The sequence below is a fragment of the Nelumbo lutea genome, chromosome 5, assembly GCF_056320005.1.
Source record: "Nelumbo lutea isolate HS-2025 chromosome 5, American lotus-T2T, whole genome shotgun sequence".
NCBI lineage: Eukaryota > Viridiplantae > Streptophyta > Magnoliopsida > Proteales > Nelumbonaceae > Nelumbo > Nelumbo lutea.
This window is the reverse complement of record NC_142688.1, coordinates 5,964,587-5,991,242: the sequence shown is the minus strand read 5'-3', so window position 1 is coordinate 5,991,242 and position 26,656 is coordinate 5,964,587. Positions and strand designations below refer to the sequence as shown.

General features: G+C 38.2%; 1 protein-coding gene across 11 annotated transcripts in view; it reads left to right on the top strand.

Annotated features, from left to right (window-relative positions):
- Nucleotides 1–6,095: 6,095 nt before the first annotated feature.
- Nucleotides 6,096–26,656, top strand: part of LOC148850017 (hyperosmolality-gated Ca2+ permeable channel 2.1-like) — a 188,316-nt gene continuing 167,755 nt past the window's right edge. For 2 of the 11 annotated variants that reach the window (XM_088946906.1, XM_088946911.1), the window contains exons 1-3: nucleotides 7,174–7,626; nucleotides 7,926–8,016; nucleotides 8,147–8,531. In XM_088946906.1, the coding sequence (XP_088803032.1) occupies nucleotides 8,251–8,531 (281 nt within the window). In that variant the 5' untranslated portion in view covers nucleotides 7,174–7,626; nucleotides 7,926–8,016; nucleotides 8,147–8,250. Of the gene's footprint in view, nucleotides 6,706–6,857; nucleotides 6,948–7,172; nucleotides 7,627–7,925; nucleotides 8,017–8,146; nucleotides 8,532–26,656 lie in introns of those variants that run through there. The other 9 variants (XM_088946907.1, XM_088946910.1, XM_088946916.1 and 6 more) reach the window with 9 other exon arrangements.

Sequence of the window (26,656 nt, the reverse complement as noted above, 5' to 3'; positions counted from 1 at the left end):
TCTAGTACTTCACGTCTCTACCGATAATGGTCAAATAAGCTTTGTGAATTGTGATACAAATAACTTCTATAACAACAAACTTCTGCATCAAAATTAAAAAAAAAAAATTGCTCAACCTAATACGACCCAAATCACATCCTTTCTTGCAGCCAAAAGCATCCTGAGATTAGGGGTATAAATGGGGCAACTTTAATGCAAATTAAGTCATATCTAAATTTAAATCTAATTAGAAAAATGATGTTTCGAAATGTATTTGATATCCAACGGATCTTTGAAAGTTTAACTAAATTCTAATTTGACTGAATAAACAAATATCCAAATTCAGTTTAAATTTGATCAGTTAATTTAAATCTCTAATTTTGAATAAGATTTAATTGAATCGTTATACGTACCATCTAACCTTGAATCAAATGAAGAAATAAAATATAGTTGTATTATTTAGAAATAAATGATTAATATAATCTCATGTGTATAGTATTCCACTATGATGTCAAGAGGGTATGATACCAAAAAAAGCACTTATAACCAATTAATCGGTATGATAAAAGTTTTTGGGTAAATCTGCCCCCCACAATGTCCCACAATACATCACTGCTGTGTATTGTGAACATCTCCCGATGATGACATCATCACTTTTGATATCATCAACAGGAGATGTTCCCAGATTGAATGTGCTGTGAGACGTTGTGGGGGGCAGATTTGCTCTCAAATTACAGAACCCCCCCCCCCCCCTTTCCCCAAGTACTATGGATTCGTGACTATTATCCCCTAAACTTTCATTTTTGGCAAAGATCCCATGCATTTTCACTTTGTGATAAATACCCCCTCTGTTAGATTTCCGTGAATTGATTTTGAAAAACAAAATCTCATTGAACTGTTTAGAATTTTTAAATCTCCAAACTATCCCCTTTTTTATTTATTTGAATAATTTATTTTTAGTTAATTTTCTAAATATATATTGAAGTCCTTTAAGTTGCTCTTAATAGATCTTTGCAGAGTTCTAGCTGATTCAATATTTTCAAATGAAATGGTAGAAGTTTATTTCTCAAAGATATAATTTTAAGGTTTTGTTTGGTTTTTCTTAAATTATTAAAGAAAGGAGTGGGTATTAAATTTTATATTTTAAGATGAAGAGAGTCATTCATGTCAGTGAAATATAATTAAAAAATTATTTTAGATTATTTCATTTGGAGAAAAATAGAGGTATTTTTGGGCCAATTGGAGTATATAAGAGAAAGGGCAAGGAAAAGAAAATAAGGACAATTAAGGTGGATATTCTGATAATTTAATATGTTCTGTCATCTGACTTAATGACCATGGGTATTTATTGCAAAATGAAAGTTTAGGGTCTTGTCACAAATGAAAGTTCGGGCAGGGGGGGAGGGTAATTGTCACACTGACCCCATAATACATGGGGTCCTTATAATTTACCCTTTATTTTATTATATATTTTAATATTAATATTAATATAATATATATTATATATGTTAATATATTAGGTTTACAGGTTTTGTTTCTGAAATTCAGTAAATCAGATCAAACTTTTTTTAGTCTAGATTTACAGAGGAAAGGCGCTAAATCCAGTGCTTGCTCGATGTTTGGTCATTAAGAGAGTAAACGATTGGTGGATGATATGATAACTAATCAAAAGATTGTGGGAACTAGGCAGCAGGTTCAGGAGAAATATAAATTCAAATGGATGGTGGAAGATTCTTTTGATCCTTTAACAGGAAGAGCAACTACAGGACTCTTATGCCTTCACTCAAACGATCAAGTCCTTTACGTAGTTGGCTGGAATATAGGGCAGTTAAAAGTTTGGAAGTCGAATGGAGAAAAGTTCCAAGAGCCCTACAGAAAAATTTGGATCACGGATGGAAGGATGTTCTAGTAATGACGTGTGCTGATGCTGAACTGGTGGCTGAAGTGTTGTCATTAAGAGTTTCTACTAAGGGGCGGGTGGTCTTAGAAGATTATATATCTATGATCAATGTATTAATATGTCAGTTCATTTTGATAGATTTAAAGTGACGTACATAAAGGGTTTAGGGATGACAAAGGATTAGCTTAACGTGATGACTGTTTAGTGGGTTTTGGAATCAATGATAATTTTTCACACCATTAATAAAATACACGAGGACCCATACCTCTCACAGTAAGGCTTATAAATTGATTATTGACGTGAAATATTATTATTGATTTCACAATCATCACATTCAGTTAATCCAAATTTGGTAGGGATATATTCTGAAAAATAAAATTAAAGCATGACTATACAATGCTAGGATTGGCAATTTTTAGTCAAACCCATTTGACCCACCAACTTGAAACCACATCCATACCCACTCATCGACCTTGTGCGTCAATATGGGCTGAGTGGCCCATCTCATTGGATCATCTATCCGAACTCAAGTTTGGCCTTGAAATTAAGTTTGAATTTTTCAGTCTTATTCTTTGTCACCGTCAGCACTTCTAGCCACTAATCTTTTTACATGATCTTGCCACCTATATTTTCTTCTTGAGTAAATTATAAAGACGCTCCTATATTATGAAGTTAGTGACAATTACCCATAAATTTTTACTTGTGATAAAGACCCTCTTTGAACTTTTACTTTGCAATAAATACCTATGATTGTTAAATCAAGTGATAAAATGCATTAAATTATCAAAATACCCACTTAAGCTTTCTTTATTTTCTTTTTTTCACCCATTTTATCTTAGACCCTAATTGATCCAAAAATATTTCTATTTTATCCATACAAAATTAGCTAAAATAACCAGAATCATTTCATTGACGTAGGGAAACAAGTTATTTTAAAGGGTTTAACTATGATGTTGGGAAGACATGATACTAAAAAACTAATAACCAATCAATGACAGCATATGAGTGCTAAACGATCAGGTGGGTTTTTATCAAAATTCAACAGGGGCGATTGGTCAAGCCTTTTTGTTATCATGTCTTTTTGGCACTATACATATTCCCTTTTTTAAATTCTTGATCATTAATCCATTTCTACATTGAGGGAAGGGGTGGGGCATAAAATAAACACCAAAGAAATGGGAAAAATTGGTAGGTAAAAAATTTTCCTCATCAATAAAGAAACCTCGACCATTTCATGTGAATGTTTGGTCCAACAAAAAATCTCTATGAATCTATTAGAGCAATTGAGAATACTTCAATATTATATATATAATTAATTGAATCATAAATTATTTAAATAACTAAAAAGAGTAGTTTAAAATTTTAAAATTTTTAAACATCTGAATGAGAATCTCTTTTTTTTCTTAAAGTTAACCGGCATAACTCTTACGGAGGAAGGTATTTATCGTAAGGTAAAAGTTTAGGGAGGCCTATGTCGCAAATGAAAGTTGAGGGGTATTTGTAATTTACCTTTCTTTCTGTGACGTTAGCACGCCACCTCTATTATCTTCTGCACAGTCTACATTTGTGGTTTGTCATTTCACCTCAAACCGATTCCATCTGCAAAGAGAAATTGCTTCAATCTCTACAAAGTTCATGCCATCTTTATTTTTCTTCTCTCCCTTGCGCTACTCAGTTGTAGGGTGATCATGGGTTGGACCTCGGTCCTAGTTTGCAAGCCCAAGCTCGGGCCTACATGGGCCCAGGCCAGGCTTATGGGCTTTTCAGGTTTATGATATTTAATAATATGAATTTAATTATTTAAAATTTTAATTTTAAATTAAATTAAATTAAATATAATATCTATACTATATATAAAAGTGCAGATGTAGAGTAAAAGTTTTTTTGGATTAAAATTATCTTCCATTTTTTTTGTTTGAGAAAGGGTATAGAGGTCATCTTATTATAGTTTTAATGGCTTCTAAAATACCCATATTTGTGTATTTAGTCCATCTCTAATTGTAAGGGATGAAAATGTAAGTTCAATTATTACTTTTCAGTTTCTGTCTCATTTAATCCTCTCTCATTAGGTCTTTTATACATAAGGCATTAACTCTCATTTTCTCTTATTAAATCCTATATTTAAGTTATTTTCACTAATAAATGCTACTAATTAGATATATGTCAATATTTTAACAATACAATCCCATATATTTTAAAACTAACTCAAAAACAAAATCATTATTATCCAACTGGTGACTAAGCAATTCAACCATTCTAATCAAATTGATCAACCTATGAAATTATAGTTAGGTAATAAAATATTTAAAATATAAATAATTATAAAAAATTACAAAAAATTACAAAAAATATAGGAAAAAATTAGACACATGTTATGATACTCTTATTAATCAAATTAAAAAATAAGTGTAATAATAAGAATTATTTTTGTTGATAATAAGAATGATATACATGATTTAGAACTAACCAAAAACAAAATTATTTTACTGTTTTGCAAAGATCAATAGTTCAACTTTTGGGTCAAATGTGTTATCATTTAATGTTATAAATAAGTAATAAAAATAATAAAAGATAAAAATACAAAAATGAAAAAAAAGATAAATTTTACAAAAAAAATTCAGGCACGTGTATAATATCATATATTTATCATGCTAAACAAAAAATGTAAGTGTGAAATATTAGAAATATTTTTATACATAGAAATACAAAGAAAATTTGTAGAAAAAAATTGAGCGCACCTATAATTCTATATTTACACTATAATTAAAAATATGAATAAGTAGGTAGGCCTATGATATTTAAAACTTCACAACTTGATACAATTATCACATATTTAGATGTAGTGTATATGCAATCAGATTTGGATTTTGCAATCTACATTGATTAATAATAAAAAACAAAAAAAAAAGTAAAAAATACATAAATTTTATTGAAAATTTTAGATGTATTATTATTATTATTATTATTATTGTTATTATCATCTAGAATTACCATATACAAATCACGTGCACACTTACTAGTATGCAACACAAAAGGCATGGATTTGATTATTCTTAGAGTTAGTTTGATTCGATTTACCTATCTTTTTATAAATGAAGGCAAATGCCTTCATTCCCATACTTGAACAATGTGTGAAACTTGGAACAAAAATAAATAATGAGTGCTACCATTGAGTGTTTTTCCATGTCCCACATTGCTTAGGCAATGAGAGTGAAGGCCATGCCTAGGAGGACAATTTACATATTGAATTGGCTCAAGTATTTACACATGTATTGACATATGACAATTGATTGATATTTATTTATATGTTAAATAAAACAATAAACATTTAGTACAAAATAAAATATACTTATATTATAATATAGATTTAAAAATATATACTATATTATATTGTAGACCGGGACCAGGCCGAACTTGAAGTGTCAGGCCCAAGCTCAGCCCAAAAATTTCAGGGCTTGATGCGGGCCTGAACCAGGCCGAACTTGGCATAAAAAATCCTGGGCCCAGTCCCGAAAATTTGCGGTCTGGGCTGGGCCGGGCCGGGCCAGGAATGATCACCCTTAGTTGTCTACTGAATACTGCCGACAACTGTGATTGCTCCGGTAATGCAGGGTCCCCTATACAACGCATCACCGTGTTGCCGTGTCATTGACTTCTTTCACATATTTTAAATTTCTTACTTCGTACGGAAGAAAACGGTCGTTAACTCGATCCCGAATCTCCCGCAAGCAAAAATTTTCCTCCAATAACATCCACCGCACATTTACACATTTTAAATGCAAGGATATTCCGAATGCACAGTAGGATTTCCATGGTTTTACAGTTTGCGGAGAACTTGCAGGGAATCCTGTCGCTGTAACTCGTATGCAATTTAATGGTTCACGAAGGCTGATTTGGTGTTTCAGAATTCATTAATTAGAGAAACTTCATGGTTTTCAAACCGTACATTGTGCATCAAGCAGCGGTTCACATTTCAAGGCTCAATTCAATTATAGCAAGCAGATGCACGTATTTTCAATTTTCAACTTTCATTTTCTTCGTTACGCTGCATTGTCGCTTCTGAATATTTTTTTGTGATCATGAGAATTAATATGTGAAAATTATGAATAATTATGTGTATTTCAGTTATAAATTCTGATTACTTTTGAGCAGAATTTTAATCAAATGCATTATCAGCAGGTTTCACGAAAAATGGAATTTAGAACAGTGGGTACAATTTAGTATGATGCATCGCGATGCAAGAAAGTATCCTCGTGTCATGTTAAACCGAATCCCAAAAAAAGGAATAAGGCGGTGGTGTCCTGTCCGCTCCGTTGTTGCTTGATTCAGTTGTTTGGAGCCAGCCAGCCAACAAAGGCGACAAGGACAGTTAGTTAGTGGCAGTTTAACATATTGCATCACAAGTCCAGGTCACGTCGTCTTCCCCGTCCACGTGCTTATACCGCCTGCTAGCGTGGTCCGTCCACCCAACCAACACTTAACACGGCGCCTGCCGGAGGGCTTCTCCAGAGTGCGATTGCTTAATGGTGCGGACTTGCGAAGGCGAACCCCGAACGGGTTTCTGTCATTTTCCTTTTCTTGTTGTAAAAGGGAGAGAGACCTTTCTTTTCTTTCTCTTCTTAACAATCCGATTGAGTGTGAAAATGTTGGATGACTCTTAACGCAATTTCTCCATTTCGTTTTTTTTGGCTTTTGGTTCCTCGTCGCTTTTCTTAGAAGACTCGTTTTGATTTATTCCTATACTTGATTGCGTTTCAAGAATCCGTTTCCGTGTTTTTGTTCTATGATTCCCGTCATCGTCAATTCTGATTCCCATAGGGCTAGAGGTATTTTTTTTCTTTTTTTGTTTGTTAGCTCCTGCTCTTTGATTCGTAAATTTTATATACATATAGATAACTCTGTTGTATGATCTCTGGATGGATTTCTATTTCGCCCAATTTTTTCATTTTGTTTTTGTTTTTTTTTTCAATTTGATAAGAAATTCCTACACTGTCCAATCCATACTTCTTACTTCTCTGGAACGTTCAACAGAAAACTCGACCGATATTGTTTCTACTTTTAAATAGAGGCAAGTGTCTTTACCATTGTTCTACGATGTATTGGTGACGTAGAGAAAACTGTGCCTTTGACTTATAGGTCGCTAATTTGTTGCTACTTTTGCTAAGATTTTTGGTCGTTCACTTTCGGTTTCTTTTCTTTTCTTTTTTTTTTTTTTGTCTTCTAGTATTGCCCTTAGTTTCAAGACTTATAAGTTCTAGATATGGAAAATTGGAACTAAAGTTTCTTTGCTTACTTGAAAATCTTCTGTAGTAAACGTGCTTTGTGTATGGAGAAGAATAAACTGTTTCTTATGATTTTGGCTTATGGTATAGTATTTGGAAAATGCAAGACGCTCCTTTATCAGTAGAGCAGTCTGAAAATCAGAGATGGATAATGTTCTGGAGTTTCATGGTTAAGTGTTAGAATAGGTTATTTGGGGGAAATTCCTTTCTGTGTTTAACTATCGAGGGTGCCCTGAGTCAACAATGCAGGCGGTCTAAAAGTGGGCCAAAACTAATGAAGAATAAATGCCCAAGCTGCTCTATGTTATTGTGATTGATAGAACGGAATTGAACCAATATTTGCTCCTTGGAATTCATATCATTAAACTCACTTCTTTTCCTTGTGAAAAAGGGAGGTTTCCCATTGCTTATGTCTGATGCTAATTAGACGCCCAGGTCCTCTAAATGATGAAATATCATATCAGTGTGAGCTATGTTCATTAGCATTTCCAAATCCTGTCTTTTTTGTTATTTGCCTTGAATCACATATAGAAAAACTTTACGACTTGTATTGTTCTTCAACTTCAAATTACTGGCCAAATGCCCATTTACTGAAATCTTCTATGTAGTGATTGCAGTGTTGTGTTTCTATGTCTTCTTGTTGATAGATAACTGATTCAAACTGTTGCATATGCGGTTACTTCTTAGTTTTTCCCCACAATATTATATACAAAGTGTTAAACTTTAGCATATTAAAATTCTGAATATGGGCATTCATCTTTCAGGTTCTTTATTGCAATAAGCTTTGTCTTTAAGTTTGAATAGTTGTATTAGTACCTGAACAAGCTTCAGTATATCCTAATCACTGTTTAAGAGGTAAAAGTTGGGGTTGTAGTTTTATTTTGTCATATGGGTTCATCTGCACTTTCACATTCACTGATATACTTATTACATTTTCAGCATCTTGCGTTTTGTGTCTAAGGAAAGTTAATCCATTTTCCTGCAGTGGTTATCCTTTAGAAATTGTCTCATCCAATGGAAAAAATCTTCAAATCTATATGTGGCTTTAGGCAGGATGATGCCTAAGAGTTCTACTTGTAGTGGACAGAGATGAAAGTCTCTGCTCTCTTAACCTCTGCAGGTATCAATATAGGCATGTGTGTGCTGCTTTTGTCATTGTATTCTGTCCTGAGAAAACAACCAGCAAATGTTTGTGTCTACTTTGGCCGGAGGCTTGCTCAAGAAAACATAAAACACAATGAATTTATATGCTTAAAGAGGTTAGTTCCTTCTCTTAGCTGGATTTTGAAAGCCTGGGAGACATCTGAAGATGAAATCTTGGCCATTGGTGGTTTGGATGCCGTGGTTTTCTTCAGAATACTTGTTTTCAGGTGATTAACATCTCACCTTCCTGAAACTTCCATCCAATAAAGTTGATAGATATGCATTTTTTCCCCTCATGACCAACATATGCATTGCATGTTACTGGTGGTACTATTCTTTGTGCGCTGACTGGGAAGATATATGATACCCAGATGTTTGTACATGCCTAGCATACTGGTGTTGCACACATACTTACTCGATACTGCATTGACTTCTATATGATCTCTATAGCATGAATGCTTTTAAAATATGTAAAACAGTAGGTTTTAATAAAACGTACTATAAAAAATCTGTACATGTTAGAAATTTAATTAAACTTGCAAGACTTAAAATTTGAGAAGTGGCACTTGGATCTAAAATCTAGATGTGCAAGAATGATATAAGCATATTTCACAATTTCAATATCAGTGGACATTTCACCATGTAGAGTTGGAGAAATTTTGGAGATATTTCACTAATTTCGATAAGATATTTGGAAAATCTAAAAGATTAGGAAAGTTTTGTAGAAATGTAAAACTAGTTAATGAACCTCCAAGAAATCATTAGAAGAAATATAATTGCACATTTAAGGCTAAAAAAACCATAGCAAAGAACTGTAGAAGTCAAATGGGAGAAGATTAAGGGATTGTAATAGGCATCTTTCTCTTTGTCTCCTTTTTGGCCTATAGCCATCATCTCTTCCTTAAATATATCAGTTACTTGCCATTTGCACTTTTGTCTTTATCGTCACTGTCTGTTTTGATTACATTGAGAATACTCTTTTGTAGTTGTATGAATTTTTCTTTTTCTTTTGAATTATAGTGACTTAGTAAGTGAACCATATCCAAAATAGTAAGCCAATTATCCAATCACCAATCCCCTGTTAGTTCTTTTAGGAACATATTTTTTTAAATGATGATTTTAGTGAAATATTGAAAAGTTTTTAATAATATTCTAAAATTCTAAACCTCAAATATATAGCCTATCAATGGAATCTGAAATATTGTGAAAATGTCGGGGATATTTGAAAAAAAAATCCCGAAGGATTTCATATCACCACCTAGCAAAATGGGGATATTTTGGGGAAATTTTGTCAAATATCACTGATATTATGAACCATGGTATAAGCATATTACATGGGATGCTCATACTTGTATCCATCTCTGAGATTAAAAAAAAAGAGTCATATCCCTATTTCCCATATCTATCTTCCTGTATCTGTATCCATTTCTGGGCCATAGGGGAAGATGCATATCTTTATTTTCAAGGATGGACCGTGTTAAACAACATAAAATTACTCTAATACCATGCCAACTAACATATTATAGAATAGTAAACCATGGAGAGAAGATAAGAAGAACATATAGAGAGAACACCAAGATTTAATGTGGTTCGACTTTGTAGCCTACATTCACGGGTGGAGAGGAAAAATATCCACTATGAGAACAAGAGATACATGGCTTCACTCTCACACTCTCTTCTATCACTACACTCACTCACTCCTCCTCACTCACTCTTCCTTAAACCCTAATCTCATACAACCACTAGCTTAAATAAGCAACAAACCAAAATATATCAAAATTACATAGAAGCCCCTTTTTCCCATAAATACACATAGGTTCCCAAAACTTATCAGTATTACAAAGATACCCAAATACAATATTTCTCTCAACACACCCCCTCAAACTCAAGGTGGGAAAACCAGCTTGAATTTGCAAGTAAGGATATTAAAGCAACCTTCATGGAAATCGGTTTACTATTGAAGCAGCAGTAGCCATGAACCTTGAGATGTTGAAGGAACCTCTGAAGCAATAGTTCACTGATACACCAAGGGAACTTCACACTTTCACCAACAAAGTTATCACACCACAAACCATTACCAACTTACAAACATCCACAACTTGAGGCATCACAACCTCTTTTCCAACTCACAAAACCACCACCAACAAACAACCACGGCTCGAGGCATCAAAGAACCTTTTTTTAAACTCACAAAACCACCACCAACAAACAACCAAAACTTGAACATCACAACCTCTTTTCCAACTCACCAACTCACAAACAACTACAACTTGAGGCATCAAAGCCCCTTTTCCAACCAACCACCAAACAACTACAACTTGAGGCATCAAAACTTCTTTTTCAACTCACAAAACCATCATCAACTCACAAACAACCACAAAGGTATCAATTGCCCATTTTCAACTCAAAAAACCACCACCAACTCACAAACAACTGCAACCTGAGGCTAGTAATCGGCTACTATACAAAGAGATTTCATAGTAGTCGACTACTATTAGCATCATGTTCCTAGTAGTCAATTACTATGCGAAGAGATTTTGTAGTTGTTGACTACTACCTCAATTGAACATGAAATAACAAAAATGGAACATCTTCACATCAACCAAAACACCTTCACAACAACTGAACACCTTTACAACAACTGGTACACCTTCACAACAACCGAAACACCTTCATAACAACTAGAACACCTTCACAACAACTGGAACACCTGCACAACAACTTGAACACCTGCTCTGATACCATGTTAAATAACATAAAATCGCTCTGGTACCATGTCAACTAACATAAAATAGAATAGAAAACCACGAAGAAAATATAAGAAGAAGAAATAGTGAGAACACTAAGATTTAATGTGGTTCATCTTGTTAGCCCACATCCATGGGAGGAGAGGAAAAATATCCACTATGAGAACAAGAGATACATGACTTCACTCTCACACTCTCTCTTCTCTCACTACTCTCACTCACTCTTCCTCAAATCCTAATCTCACACAACCACTAGCTTAAATAAGCAATAGACTGAAATATATTAGAATTACATAGAGCCCCTTTTCCCCATAATTTATCAATATTACAAATATATCCAAATATAACCAAATACAATATTTCTCTCAACAGACCGCTTCCTCTGGTAACAAGAAAAAAGAATGTTTGGGAATTGTACATGAATATATTGAGGTTTTCGCTTCTAGGTATTTTATTCGACAAAATTTAGAAAGGATTAACTGATTAAGTATGCAGGGCAGGAAGGGGGTTATGAAAACTTCTCTCTTTACTAGAAGTGTTTTGACTTCCTACTTCTCACTTTTTGGTTAGGGCAAGTGGCTTTGGCTTCTCTTCTGAAGTCAACAAATAGGTGTTACATGTCCTTTATATAAAGGGTCCTGAAATACCAGTATATGTGCATGTGCAAAGCATGCAGTATTTCCTAATTGTTAGAATGCTTGAGTCAGGGGTATTTTGGTCATTCTGGTGTATCTTCTTGAAAGTGAAAGGTCTATTGTATCTAAGTTTAAGTTATGTGTCCCATCTTCTATGAGGGACAAAATTGTCTTTCTCGGAACTCAAGTTTTATGAATAAAAGTCAAGTGGGTCGGCTAGGGGAGTGATTTTTTTACATTCTCTCTTCTAGTCTCGCCGAACACTCTTCTCCTCTCATTCTTCTTCTTCTTCTTCTTCTTCTTCTTTCTCTTTTCTTTCTTCTTTCTTCTTCTCTACTTTGACCTAGAATCAACTAGGGTTTATTCACATGGTATCAGAGCAATAAGGTCTCGTGTTTTCTTGATGTTCTTCTTACATCCTGCTTTTTGATAAATTGGATGCCCATGTCAATCCTTGGAAGTCAATCCCCTTTCTCCTTGTTGTTTCCCACTTTGTCTCCCTTTCCTCTCACCCCAAGAGTCTTCGATTGTGTTTGTTTTGTTCAACACTTGGGGCCTGGAGTAGATAAGCAAGATGCTCGAGCTACGAAGTGTATTTTTCTTGGCTACTCAAGGACTCAGAAAGGGTATAAGTATTATAACCCAAAGTTTCATAAATCGTTTGTGTGCCCTGATGTCACCTTCTTTGAATCAGCTCCTTTGTTCTCAGATGTCGGGGTCTCTTCTTCTCCCTCTGTGGTTCCTCTTCTTGTTCCGGTTGTGGACCCTCTTCCCGTAGCTCCCATTCCTACTGCAGATGCACATCATATGCCTGTTACTACAGAGAGGCCGCCAATTACTCAAGTGTATACCCGCAGAAGTGCTTCGTCCCCTCCTCCACTTCAGCACCTGTCGACAGATCCTGCTACAGCTCCTTCCTCAGATCTTGATCTCCCTATTGCTTTGCGGAAAGGCAAACGTACTTGTACTTCTCATCCCATTTCAGACTATGTTTCCACTGCTCACCTTTCTGCTTCTCATTGCAAGTTTATATCATTACTCTCATTGGTTCCCATTCCCAAGACCATACAGGAAGCCCTTACCTCCCCAGGGTGGCAGCAAGCCATGGAAGAAGAACTCTTTGCTCTACAACATAATCACACGTGGGAACTCACCACCCTTCCTCCTGGTAAGCACACTGTTGGGTGTAAATGGGTCTATACAGTGAAGCATCTTCCTGATGGCAGTGTGGAACGATTGAAGGCATGGTTAGTAGCCAAGGGCTATTCTCAGTTATATGGTGTGGACTATATGGAGACATTCTCTCCTGTGGCTAAAATTGGTTCAGTTCGGGTGTTGATCTCATTAGCTGCTATGTATGATTGGCCTCTTGTACAAATTGACATAAAAAATGCCTTCCTACATGGTGATCTTGTTGAGGAGGTGTATATGGAGCAACCACCAGGGTTTATTGCTAAGGGGGAGGCTGGTAAGGTGTGCAGGCTCAAAAAGGCAATCTATGGACTGAAACAATCTCCACGCGCATGGTTTGGCAGGTTTAGTGAAGTGGTGAAGGCCTTTGGGAAGAAACAGTGTCAGGTTGATCATTCTGTGTTCAACTATAACTCAAAAGATGGAAAAATCTTGCTAGTCATGTATGTGGATGATATTGTCATAACTGGAAGTGACAGCAATGGAATTGACAGGCTGAAAAAATTCTTACAGGACCACTTCAATACGAAATATCTGGGGAAGCTAAAGTATTTCCTAGGAATAGAGGTTGCGAGGTCAAAACAGGGGATCAACCTATGTCAGAGAAAATATGTTCTTGATCTACTTGAAGAAACATGGTCGTTAGGTGCTAAACCAGCAGACTCCTATGGAACTCAATGGCAAGTTAAGTGTGGATGCAGGTGAAGAGTTTGATGATCCTGGAAGATACAGAAGGTTGGTGGGAAAGTTGAACTACTTGACCATTACCCGACCAGATATATCATTTGTTGTGAGTGTGGTGAGTCAGTTTATGCAACATCCTCGGGTTCCTCAGTGGGAAGCTGTTCTGAGAATTGTTAGGTACCTAAAGGGTGCTCCAGGTCGTGGTTTGTTATACCAAAAGGGAAGAACTCTTGAGATAGTAGGGTACATAGATGATGATTGGGCTGGCTCTATATCAGACAGGAGGTCAACCACAGGGTATTGTACCTTCCTGGGTGGCAATTTTGTAACTTGGAAGAGCAAGAAGTAAACAGTGGTGGCAAGAAGTAGTGCGGAAGTAGAGTACAGGGCTATGGCCCTTACCACATGTGAACTAGTATGGCTGAAGAACTTACTATAGGAGATGGGTTTTTCAATTGACAAATCCATGAAACTATACTGTGATAACCGAGCTGCTGTTCACATCTCATCCAATCCTGTCTTCCATGAAAGAACTAAACATATTGAGGTGGGTTGTAACTTTGTGAGAGAGAAAGTGATAAGTGGGGTAATAACTACATCTCATGTGAGCTCAGGAAATCAGTGGGCAAATATCTTCACAAAAGGATTGTCTCGGGGAAGAATAGATTACATTTCTAACAAGCTGGGACTATATGATATATACTCTCCAGCTTGAGGGGGAGTGTTAGAATGCTCGAGTCAGGGGTATTTTGGTCATGCTGGTGTATCTTATTGAAAGTGAAAGGTCTATTGTATCTGAGCTTAAGTTATGTGTCCCATCTTCTATGAGGGACAAAATTGTCTTTCTTGTAACTCAAGTTTTATGAATAAAAGTCAAGTGGGTCGGCTAGGGGAGTGATTTCTTTACATTCTCTCTTCTAGTCTGGCCGAACACTCTTCTCCTCTCCTTCTTCTTCTTTCTCTTTTCTTTCTTCTTTCTTCTTCTCTACTTTGACCTAGAATTAACTAGGGTTTATTCACACTAATTAGTGTGGCAGTTGTTTTGTTTTGGAAAACAAAACCATATATATTTGTTAGCACCCCCTAGTTAGCCTCATAAAAATCACACTATGATTTTATGATAAAGACTTGAAAGGACTTATCTAAAAAAACAAAAATATAAAAAGAGCATTAATGCTAGTCTTTTAGGATTTTAACAGCTTGATGGTCATTGTCTTTCAATCAGAAACTGAAGTGGAACCCCAGTGGACTACTGTTCTATTTTGTTTGTGGAAGAAAACTTTCATATCATCATCATCATCTAAGCTAGATCCCAACTATATGGGGTTGGCTACATAGATCCCATTTTAGTCAGATCCATGATCATGAGAGTTTGGCAAAAGTTTTAGTGTCGGATGCCAACACATTGCAATCCGCCTAGGTTAGGGACTAGCAGTGTAAGACAAGCTCACATTGGTGGGGTTTGTTGAAAAAACTTTCAAATCAAATAATAACATAAAATAAAAACAAAGACAAATTTTGTAAGTTAATAATCACATGGCAGATACCTTCATTGTCTCTTGGGAGTTCAATTCATTGAATATTCAGGACTTACTAACAAAACATCAGTCTATATTTTGGTGACTAAGTATCACTATTATATGGTTAAGATCAGATGATATATTTGAACTTACACATGTCAATGGAAACACCAAGACATTATATGGTAAAGCACTAAAAATGTTATTATCTATTTATAAATGTTTCGAATGCTGCTACAATAACTCGAACTAGGAAGAGAAGGAAGAAGAAGAGGAAGAAGAAGAGAAGAAGAAGAAAGAAAATGAGGGTCTGTCGAAATCTAATAGACTACCCATACAGTCGACCCCCTTAACCTTTATTAGATTCTAATAACCTTTACAAAGACTAAATTGTCCATACTTAAGTGTGGGGCAGAGTACTCTAATAAAATTGCCACATAAGCAAACTACTTAACACACATAAGATGACTAAACTACCCTTATTCGGCTCACTTTAACACTCCCCCTCAAGCTGGAGAATATATGTCATATAATCCCAATTTGTTACATAGGTAGTTCACTTTCCCCGAGCTTAGAGCTTTTGTAAACAAATCTGCCCATTGATCATTTGAGCCCACATGTTCTGTATTTATCTCTCCAGCAAGAACCTTTTCCCTCACAAAGTGGCAATCAACCTCTATGTGCTTCGTTCTCTCATGAAAGACAGGGTTGGATGAGATATGGAGTGCAGCTTGATTGTCACAGTACAATCTCATAGGTTTATCCATGTGAAACCCAATTTCTTTTAGGAGATTCCTCAACCACACTAATTCATAGGTAGTGTGTGCCATGGCCCTATACTCGGCTTCAACACTACTTCTGGCCACAACCGTCTGCTTTTTACTCTTCTATGTCACAAGGTTTCCTCCAAGAAATGTGCAATAGCCTGTAGTAGATCTTCTGTCATTCACTGAGCTTGCCTAGTCTGCATCTGTATACCCAACTACTTCAAGTTTTCCTCCTGGTTTATACAATAGCCCACGGCCTGGAGCTCCTTTCAGATACCTTACAATTCTACGAACTGCATCCCAGTGAGGTATACGAGGGTTCTGCATGAATTGGCTCACCACACTAACTACAAAGGAGATGTCAGGCCTCGTAATAATCAAATAGTTCAACTTTCCCACTAGTCGTCTATACCTTCCAGGATCTTCAAATACTTCTCCTGTATCACTGCTCAACTTAACATTTGGTTCCATAGGGGTCTCAGTCGGTTTTGCACCTAACAGTCATGTTTCTTCCAATAGATCAAGAACATATTTCCTTTGGCATAGATTTACACCTTGTTTTGACCTGGCAACTTCTATTCCGAAGAAATACTTTAATGTTCCAAGGTCTTTTGTTTGAAAATGATTTTGCAGAAATACCTTTAGTTGACAATATCATCCACATAGACCACTAATAAGATCTTCCCAACTTCTGAGTCATAGCTGAACACTGAGTGATCAACCTGGCATTGCTTCATTCCAAAACTCTTCACCACTTCGCTGAACTTCCCGAACCAAGCACGTGGTGATTGCTTCAACCCATAAATTGCCTTCTTCAGTCTGCACACCTTACCATCCTCCCCCTGAGCAACAAACCCAGGTGGTTGCTCCATATATACCTCCTCCACCAGATCACCATGGAGGAAGGCATTTTTTATGTCAAGCTGAAACAGAGGCCAATCATACATAACTGCTAGGGAAATTAGTACACGAACAAAACCAATCTTAGCCACCGGAGAGAATGTCTCTATGTAGTCCACTCCATACAATTGTGAGTAACCTTTAGCAACAAGTCTGGCCTTCAGACTCTCCACACTACCATCTGGCAAGTATTTCACAGTATACATCCATTTACAACCCACAACATGCTTACCAGGTGGGTGAGTAGTAAGTTCCCACATTTGAGTATGTTGAAGAGCAGAAAGTTCCTCCTCCATTGCCCGCCGCCATCCAAGTGAACTAAGAGCTTCTTGAACATTGTTAGGTAGGGAAACAGAGGACAAAAGTGAAACAAACTGGCGATGTGAGGTAAAAAGATGAGATAATGAAACAAAATTGGAAATGGAGGGTAGAACTACGTTTACCTTTCCGTAAGGCAATGGGTAGGTCAAGGTCTGAAGGTTCGGAAATAGGAGCAATGAGAGGATCCACAGATGAGGTAGAAGCTGGAGGAGGGGCCGGTGTCATTTGACGTGTATACACTTGTCGGATCGATTGTCGTTCGGTGGTGATTTGCATTGGATGAGGTGATGAGTCTACTCCAACAACAGCATTTGGAACTGGATCACTAACAGGAAGAGGAATAGGAAGTAAGGGTGGAGACGAAGGAGCTTCAGGACTTGAGAAGAAGGGTACATACTCAAAAAAGGTGACATCAGGGCAGACATAGCACTTTCGGGTATTGAGATTATAACATTTGTACCCTTTTTGAGTCCGAGAGTAGCCAAGGAAGACACATTTAATTGAGCATGCATCTAGCTTGTCTATTCTATGACTTAGATTGTGGACAAAGCACACACAACCAAAGACACGAGGAGTTAATGGATAAGGAGATAAAGTGGGAAGCAAGATAGAGAAGGGGGACCGACCATGAAGAATGAAGGAGGGCATCCGATTAATGAGAAAACATGCAGTGAGTACAACATCACTCCAAAACCGTTTAGGAACATTCATGTGGTGAAGAATAGACTGAGCAGTTTCAAGAAGCTGACGGTTCTTTCGTTCAAGAAGCTGAGCGTATTTCAGTATGGAATTTTTGAAAAATGGAAAATAATTCACTTCTTTCTTTCATTAAGTAAATCCATGTCATTCTTGAACAATCATCAATAAAGGAGACAAAGTACTTGTACCCATTATAAGACTCTATTTTGATTGGACTTCAAACATCTGAATGAACCAAAGAAAAAGGACTCAACATACGACTGTCAACTCTTGGACTGAAGGACACACGACGATGTTTCCCAAACTGACATGACTCACATTGCAAAACTGACAAATGACTCAATGACGGAACCAATATCTTGAGAGCCTTGAGAGATGGATGTCTCAGTTGGCAATGCCATTGTAGAGGAGTAAGTGAAGTCTGGAGACTAATTGAAGATCCACCACCATCAAGATAATACAATCCACCAGCTTCATGCCCCCCACCAATCTTCTTCCTCGTCTTGAGATCCTGAAAAACACAAGTGGAAGGAAAGAAGGTAACAGAACAGTTAAGAGCTTTGGTTATTTTACTAACAGACATAAGGTTGAATGGAAACTTAGGTACATATAAAACAGATGGTAAGAGCACAAAAGCCATGTCAACATTACCAACACCACAGATGGGAGACGATGACCCATTGGCAAGTGTAACGGTTTGTGATGTGGAGGTTTCAGAAAGAGAAGAGAACACACCTGGAGTGCTGGTCATATGATCTGAGGCTCCAGAGTCAATAATCAAGGGAGAGGTTTTAGATGACATGCAAGCAATACTTGAGTGGGCAAGTGTGGCAGTGGTATGCTGTGAAGTAGTTTGAAGGAACCGTTCATACTCATCACGCGGTACACTCACCATCTTCCTCCCAGAAGTAGATGTAGATGGGAGAGGAGTACGGTCTGCCTGTTTATTGTCACTGATGTCAACCTCACCTGCTACAACATGATTAGCCCATTTGAAGGGAGGGCCATGTAGGTCATAACAGAAATTCACTGTGTGCCCTTCCCTACCACAATGAGTACACTTCCTTGCAAAGTTATTCTTCCCTTTAGCACGGCCTCCCCCTGAGTCACGACCACCCCGACCAATCAAGGAACTGCCACGGCCACCTCGGGAGGCATGTCCTCCCCCTCTTGTACTGTGTCCACCTCCTCTAGCTGTCATAAGTGTTGATCTATCAGATTGTGTGGGATTCTCTGTCTGTCCCAAAGAAATTCTGCGAATCCGTGAGAATACTTCCTCAAGTGTAGGAAGTGTGGAGCTCCCTAATATTTGGGCTCTAACTGGTTCTACTCCGATTTCAACCCCACCAAGAATCTTGTAACATCTAGTTGTTCCCTTTGCTGTTTCTGAACTTTAATATCTGGAGTGAGGGGATGATAGACATTGAGTTCATTCCTTATATTCTTCATGCTGGCATAGTACTCTTCTAGTGTTTTATTTCCTTGTTGTAAATCAAAGTATTCCTGATAAAGTTGATATACTCTTGTTGTATTATCTTGTCCAGAATACAACTTCTTAGCATGTTTCCATATATCCTTAGTCGTATCAAGAAAAATGAAGTTGGCACTAATTTTTGGTTCCATACTGTTCCATAGCCAAGTCATGATTTGAGCATCTTCTTGTTCCCAATCATCAAACCCTGGGGAGTCAGTTGATGGTTTCTCATCTTTTATGTGCTTCACCTTCCTCTTTGCCTTGAGGAAAACTTCCACAGATTTAGCCCATGGAACATAGTTCTCCCCATTCAGTTTAATTGAGGTCATCTATACACCTAGGTAGTCAGGGGAAACCACCACACTGGGTTTCTGATCATTACACCCATCTCCTATTGCTGCCATGGTACCTTTCACAGTTGCCTCTAACCTGAATTCTCAGCAACAAGCTGACTGTTGTTATCCAAAAATTGATGTTCCAGCACTTATAGCAACCCCTAAACACAACAGTGGATACACACGCCTTGTTCTTATTCACACTACTGCTGATTTCACAACACCACGAACCACATAAGAATCAATTTAACGCTCACTAATCACATATAAGCCCTCTTACAACTACTCAATAAGGATTGTGCAACACAAGCACCACAACATAGTCAAACCTGTTACACCCAGTTCAGACTAGTTTAACACTTTTAAGAGGGCATTACACAACCACAAAAGTTCAGCTAGGTCACAGCATTACACCTTACACCACTCGGCCACTTACAGCAGCCCTAACACCACTCAACAACTTACAACAGCCCCTACACCATTCGGCTACTGTACACACAGTCCGTTCTAGGGCAACAATGAACCTAGTTCTCTAGGTTCTGATTAGTACTAACAGCCTCTTGAAGGGTTTCTACCCAGAAATACCAGCAACACAAGAAGAAGAGATAACTGACCTTCTTTTGAGAATCTCAACCAACCATTCACTGTTGAAGTCACTTTTCTTGATGAAGAAGAATATGCGCAGCAGAGAGAGACAAGCTGTGACGTTTCAGACCTAGGGCGAACCAGTTCTCTCCATTGACTGACCAGAAACGCAGGAAGAAGAGTCACGAACACTGCTGAGGTGCTTTACCAACTGAAGTAGGTCAGGAACATGGCTCTGATACCATGTTTCGAATGCTGCTACAGTAACTCGAACCAGGAAGAGAAGGAAGAAGAAGAGGAAGAAGAAGAGAAGAAGAAAGAAAATAAGGGTCTGTCGAAATCTGATAGACTATCCATACAGTCGACCCCCGTAATCTTTATTAGATTCTAATAACCTTTACAAAGACTAAATTGCCCATACTTAAGTGCGGGGCAGAGTACTCTAATAAAACTGCCACATAAGCAAACTACTTAACACACATAAGATGACTAAACTACCCCTATTCGGCTCACTTTAACAATAAAAATTTATTAGGAGTTGCTTGATAACAAATGAAGTAGATGAATGGTAAAACTTATTGTTGTCTTTTACTGAACAAGTTATTGAGGAGCTTTTGAGCTTATATAAAAATACATGCATAATATGTACATATAACATGTTTGCATGGGTGTCAGTTTAGGTCGATCCTGCACATATTTTAAATAATTATACTCCATGATGTATATGATAGTATAAATATGTAATATACATACATACACACACATATATAAATATACAACACATTTTTTTGGCTTCGAATACACAATTTACACATTTACACACCTATGCATGTTATGGAATATTGGGTGGACTCAGGCTACTCAAGGTCTCAACCCAAGCCCAACCCAAGTTTAGGCAAGGCCTGAGTTTTCTGGCCCAAGCTCAGCTCAAAGATCAAAATTCCCAGCCCAGCCCATGCAAAAGCTTAGGTTGGGTTGGGTCTGGCTCAAGTCAGGCTTGTCTAAGTTGCAACCCTACCCCAAAGGCTGCAGTTCATAATAGATTATGGCCTTCAATTGAAAGATAACTTAGTTAAGAAGATACACCTAGTTATTAGTGTATGTGAGGGATTCATATAGATTAGGTTTGTTTTTGTTTTGGAGCAGCTACAGTAGTCCGAACCAGTGAAGAAGGAAGAAGAAGATGAGGAAGAAGACAAGAGAAAGAGAGAACAGGAGGGTTTAGTCGAACTGATTTGTCTCCCATTCAGTCGACCCCCTTGTGTTTATTAGGTTCTAATTACACTTACAAAGACTAAATTGCCCTCACTTAAGTGTGGGGCAGAGTACTCTAATAAAACAGCCACATAAGCAAAGTACTTAACTGACATAAGATTACTAAATTACCCTTATTCGGCTCACTCTAACACTCCCCCTCAAGCTGGAGAATATATGTCATATAATCCCAGCTTGTTACATAGATGATTCACTTTCCCTGAGTTTAGAGCTTTTGTAAACAAATCTGCCCATTGATCATTCGAGCCCACATGTTCTGTGTTTATCTCTCCAGCAAGGACCTTCTCCCTCACAAAGTGGCAATCAACCTCTATGTGCTTTGTTCTCTCATGAAATACAGGATTGGATGAGATATGGAGTGCAGCTTGGTTGTCACAATACAGTCTCATAGGTTTATCCATGTGAAACCCAATTTCTTGTAGAAAATTCCTCAACCACACTAACTCACAGGTAGTATGTGCCATGGCCCTATACTCAGCTTCAACACTACTTCTGGCCACAACCGTCTGCTTTTTACTCTTCCACGTCACAAGATTTCCTCCAAGAAATGTGCAATAGCCCGTAGTAGATCTTCTATCATTCACTGAGCCTGCCCAGTCTGCATCCGTATACCCCACTACTTCAAGTTTTCCTCCTGGTTTATACAATAGTCCACGGCCTGGAGCTCCTTTCAGATACCTCACAATTCTAAGAATTGCATCCCAGTGAGGTATACGAGGGTCTTGCATGAATTGGCTCACCACACTGACTGCAAAGGATATGTCGGGTCTCGTGATAGTTAGATAGTTCAGCTTCCCCACTAGTCGTCTATACCTTCCAGGATCTTCAAATACTTCTCCTGTATCACTGCTCAACTTAACATTTGGTTCCATAGGGGTCTCAGCCGGTTTTGCACCTAACAGTCCTGTTTCTTCCAATAGATCAAGAACATATTTTCTTTGGCACAGATTTACACCTTGTTTTGACCTGGCAACCTCTATTCCCAAGAAATATTTCAATGTTCCAAGATCTTTTGTTTGGAAATGGTTTTGCAAAAATACCTTTAATTTGCCAATCCCCAATTTATCACTGCCAGTAATGACAATATCATCCACATAGACCACTAATAGAATCTTCCCAGCTTCTGAGTCATAGCTGAACACTGAGTGATCTACCTGGCACTGCTTCATTCCAAAACTCTTCACCACTTCACTGAACTTCCCAAACCAAGCACGCGGCGATTGTTTCAACCCATAAATTGCCTTTTTCAATCTGCATACCTTACCATCCTCCCCCTGAGCAACAAACCCAGGTGGTTGCTCCATATATACCTCCTCCACAAGATCACCATGGAGAAAGGCATTCTTGATATCAAGCTGAAACAGAGGCCAATCATACATAACTGCCAGGGAAATTAGTACACGAACAGAACCAATCTTAGCCACCGGAGAGAATGTCTCCATGTAGTCTACTCCATACAACTGGGAGTAACCTTTAGCAACAAGTCTGGCCTTCAGACGCTCTACACTACCATCTGGCAAGTATTTCACAGTATACACCCATTTACATCCCACAGTTAAGAAAGTAGGAGGCAAGTGCAGGTTCAAGGAGTCAGTACCAATGATCATTTTGCAAATATGGGAATTAAACCCAAAGAGGTTACAGGAGCGCCTAGTGGCACGGGAAAGAAGGAAGTGGTGTGTGAATATTGCAAGAAGCTGAAACACACCAAGGACAAGTGTTGGAAATTGCATCCCAGTCTTGTCCCTATCCGATTCCAGAAGAAGAATGATAGTAGAAAGACAGGAAGTGCACATGCAGCCACAAGTACAAATACAGAGGTTGAGTCTGCCAGTGCACAATTGGTAGCAATGAAAGCTGAATATGAGAAGTTTGGAAAGATGATCAGCTAGCTTGAAGGTGTAACTTCATCATCCAACCCTTCTGGAAGTCCAGCCACCACTGCGTTTGCTCACTCAGGTATAAGGGCCTCTACCAACCATGCATCCACCTCAGGTAATCCCAAAACCCCTTGGATCATAGACTCAGGTGCTTCTGATTACATGACCAACCTTTCCACTTTGTTTGTTTCATATGATTTGCTTCCTGGTCGTGACAAAATCACCTTAGCTGATGGTTCTCTTGCCCCTATTTCTGGCAAGGGATCTGTCAAGCCTACAGACTCCTTATTCTTATCTTCCACTCTTCATGTACCTAAGTTAAATACCAACTTATTATCTGTAAGTAGCTTGACCAAGTCATTGAATTGTTGTGTAACCTTATTCCTTCTCACTGTGTGTTTCAGGATCTGAAGTCTCGGAAAGTGATTGGGAGTGGCCATGAAGCGAATGGAATATACTTGCTCGACACCCCTGGCCAATGGTTTGATCATCCCAAGAATGTTGCTTTTGGTTCTACTTCTTCAGAGTCTGTCAGTCAAATTATGTTGAGTCATTGTCGGTTGGGCCATTTACCTTTTTCTGCTTTAAGTCATTTGCTTCCCAAACTGTTTAAGGGAGTCAGTGTGTCCAGTCTCAATTGTGAGTCATGTCAGTTGTCAAAGCATTGTAGAAAAAATTACCCTGTGAGCAATAAAAGATCCTCTTTTCTTTTTCATATTGTACACTCTGATGTGTGGGGGCCTTACCACTTATCCTCTATGGGGGGCTACAAATACTTTATCCTGTTTATTGATGACTTTTCTAGATTCACTTGGATATACTTAATGAAATCCCGAGACGAAGTCCCGAGACTTGTGAGGCAATTTCATGAGCTTGTTTTAACTCAATTTGGTACCAGAATTAAGGTTTTCAGATCTGACAATGCAAAAGAGTATTTTGAGAAGAGCTTATCCTTGTATCTCACTGACATGGGGGTTATTCACCAAAGCTCCTGTGTTAGAACCCCTGAACAAAATGGAGTTGCTGAGAGGAAAAATAGACATATTGTTGAAGTTGCAAAGAGCCTTTTATTTGCCTCAGATGTTCCCACAAGATTTTGAGGTGATGTTGTACTTACTGCTACCTATCTCATAAACCGTATGCCATCCAGGGTGTTAGGGTTTAAATCCCCCTTCAGTATTCTTCATCCAGATAAGGATCTCTTCCCAATTCCTCTTCGTGTGTTTGGTTGTACCTGTTATGTTCACATTCCAAGTGTGCAGAGACACAAGTTTGAACCAAAAGCCCACAAATGCATCTTCCTTGGTTACTCCCCCACACAAAAGGGTTATTGTTGTTTTGATCCAAAGGCTGGCACCAGACATGTCTCTATGGATGTTACCTTTGATGAACTTTCCCCTTTTTATGGTTCCTCTCAGGAAGGACATTGTCAACAGGGGGAGAGTCTGTCACAAGTTTTTGCTCTTCCCCTTCCTGTCCCAGTTCAGTCTCTTGACAAATCTGTATCCTCACAAAATGAATCAAAGGAGGATCAGCCACTTCATTCCTCTTGTCCTAGTGCTCCTATTTCTTTACCTCCTCGTCCTACCCATAATCCCAAAGTGTATCAAAGGCAGAGATCTAGGAATGAGCAAGTGGTTTCCCTTACAACAGATGAGGCTCATACCCTCCCAATCACAGATGAGATAACAGGTATTGCTTCAGCTCCCTTGGAATCCCCCTTCCCAGATCTTGATGTCCCCATTGCAGTTAGGAAAGGAAAGCGGAACTGCACTGCACACTGCATTTCCAAACACCTTTCTTATGACCTACTTTCCCCTTCATATTGTGCCTACCTCTCTTCAGTTGCTTCTAACCCCATTCCTAGGTCTGTATCAGAAGCTCTTGGGATTCCAGAATGGAGAGATGCCATGCAGGCTGAAATGGATGTTCTACATGAAAATGGTACTTGGGAGGTGGTGGATTTGCCTGAAGGGAAGGATCTAGTTGGATGCAAGTGGGTTTTTACCATTAAATACAGGGCAGATGGGACTATTGAGAGGTACAAGGCCAGACTTGTTGCAAAGGGCTACACACAGACATATGGGATTGACTATCTGGAGACTTTTGCCCCTTTTGCTAAGATGACATCTGTGAGGGTTCTTTTATCTCTGGCAGCTCACTTTGATTGGCCTCTCTATCAGTTAGATGTAAAGAATGCATTTCTGAATGGTGACTTACATGAGGAGGTCTACATGTGTCTTCCTCCAGGAATGTATGGGAAAAATATGCAAGGAAAGGTATGTAAACTGAAGAAATCTCTTTATGGCCTCAAACAATCTCCTAGAGCCTGGTTTGAGAGATTTAGAGCTGCACTTGTTAAATTCGGCTATGTTCAGACACAGTCAGATCATACTCTTTTTGTGAAGAAAAGTGGGTCTCTAGCAGTGTATCTCATTGTGTATGTTGATGACATTATAGTGACTGGTGATGATGCCTCAGGCATTCTGGGCCTTAAGTCTTTCCTCCATACGGAATTTGAGATTAAGGATCTGGGGGAGTTGAGATATTTCCTTGGCATAGAAGTTGCCAGATCTAGGGATGGGATTCTTATTTCCCAGAGGAAATATGTCCTTGATTTGTTGTCTGAAACTGGAAAAATGGGTGCAAGACCAGTTGCAACTCCTATTGACATGAGTCACAAAATTTCAGCTTCGGATGGAACTTTGTTGGAAGACAAAGGGGTCTTTCAGAGACTTCTTGGGAAGCTTCTGTACCTGTGCATGACTAGGCCTGATATTGCGTACGCTGTCAGTTGCATTAGCCAGTTCATGCATGCTCCTAGAGATACCATTATGGCAATAGCAGAACGGATTTTGTGCTATCTGAAAGGCTCTCCAGGTAAAGGAATTCTATTTACCAAGCATGGTCATCTGAAACTTGAAGCCTATACTGATGCTGATTGGGCTGGAAATATTGATGATAGAAGATCTACTTCAGGGTATTGAAGTCTGGTTGGTAATGTTGTTTCTTGGAGGAGTATGAAACAATCGGTTGTGGCCCGATCCTCCGCAGAAGCAGAATATAGAGCCATGGCACATGGAGTCTCGGAATTGTTGTGGCTAAGGTCCTTAATGGAAGAACTTGGGATTGATCATGACAAACCCATGATGTTGTACTGTGATAATCAGGCTGCCATCAACATTGCTCACAACCCGGTACAAATGATAGAACCAAACATATTGAGGTTGATAGACACTTTATTCGTGAAAGAGTCTCCTCCGGTGAAGTGTGTCTTCCATTCATTACTTCTGAAGGACAATTGGCAGATTTTCTCACCAAGGGCATTTCCAAGGCAAG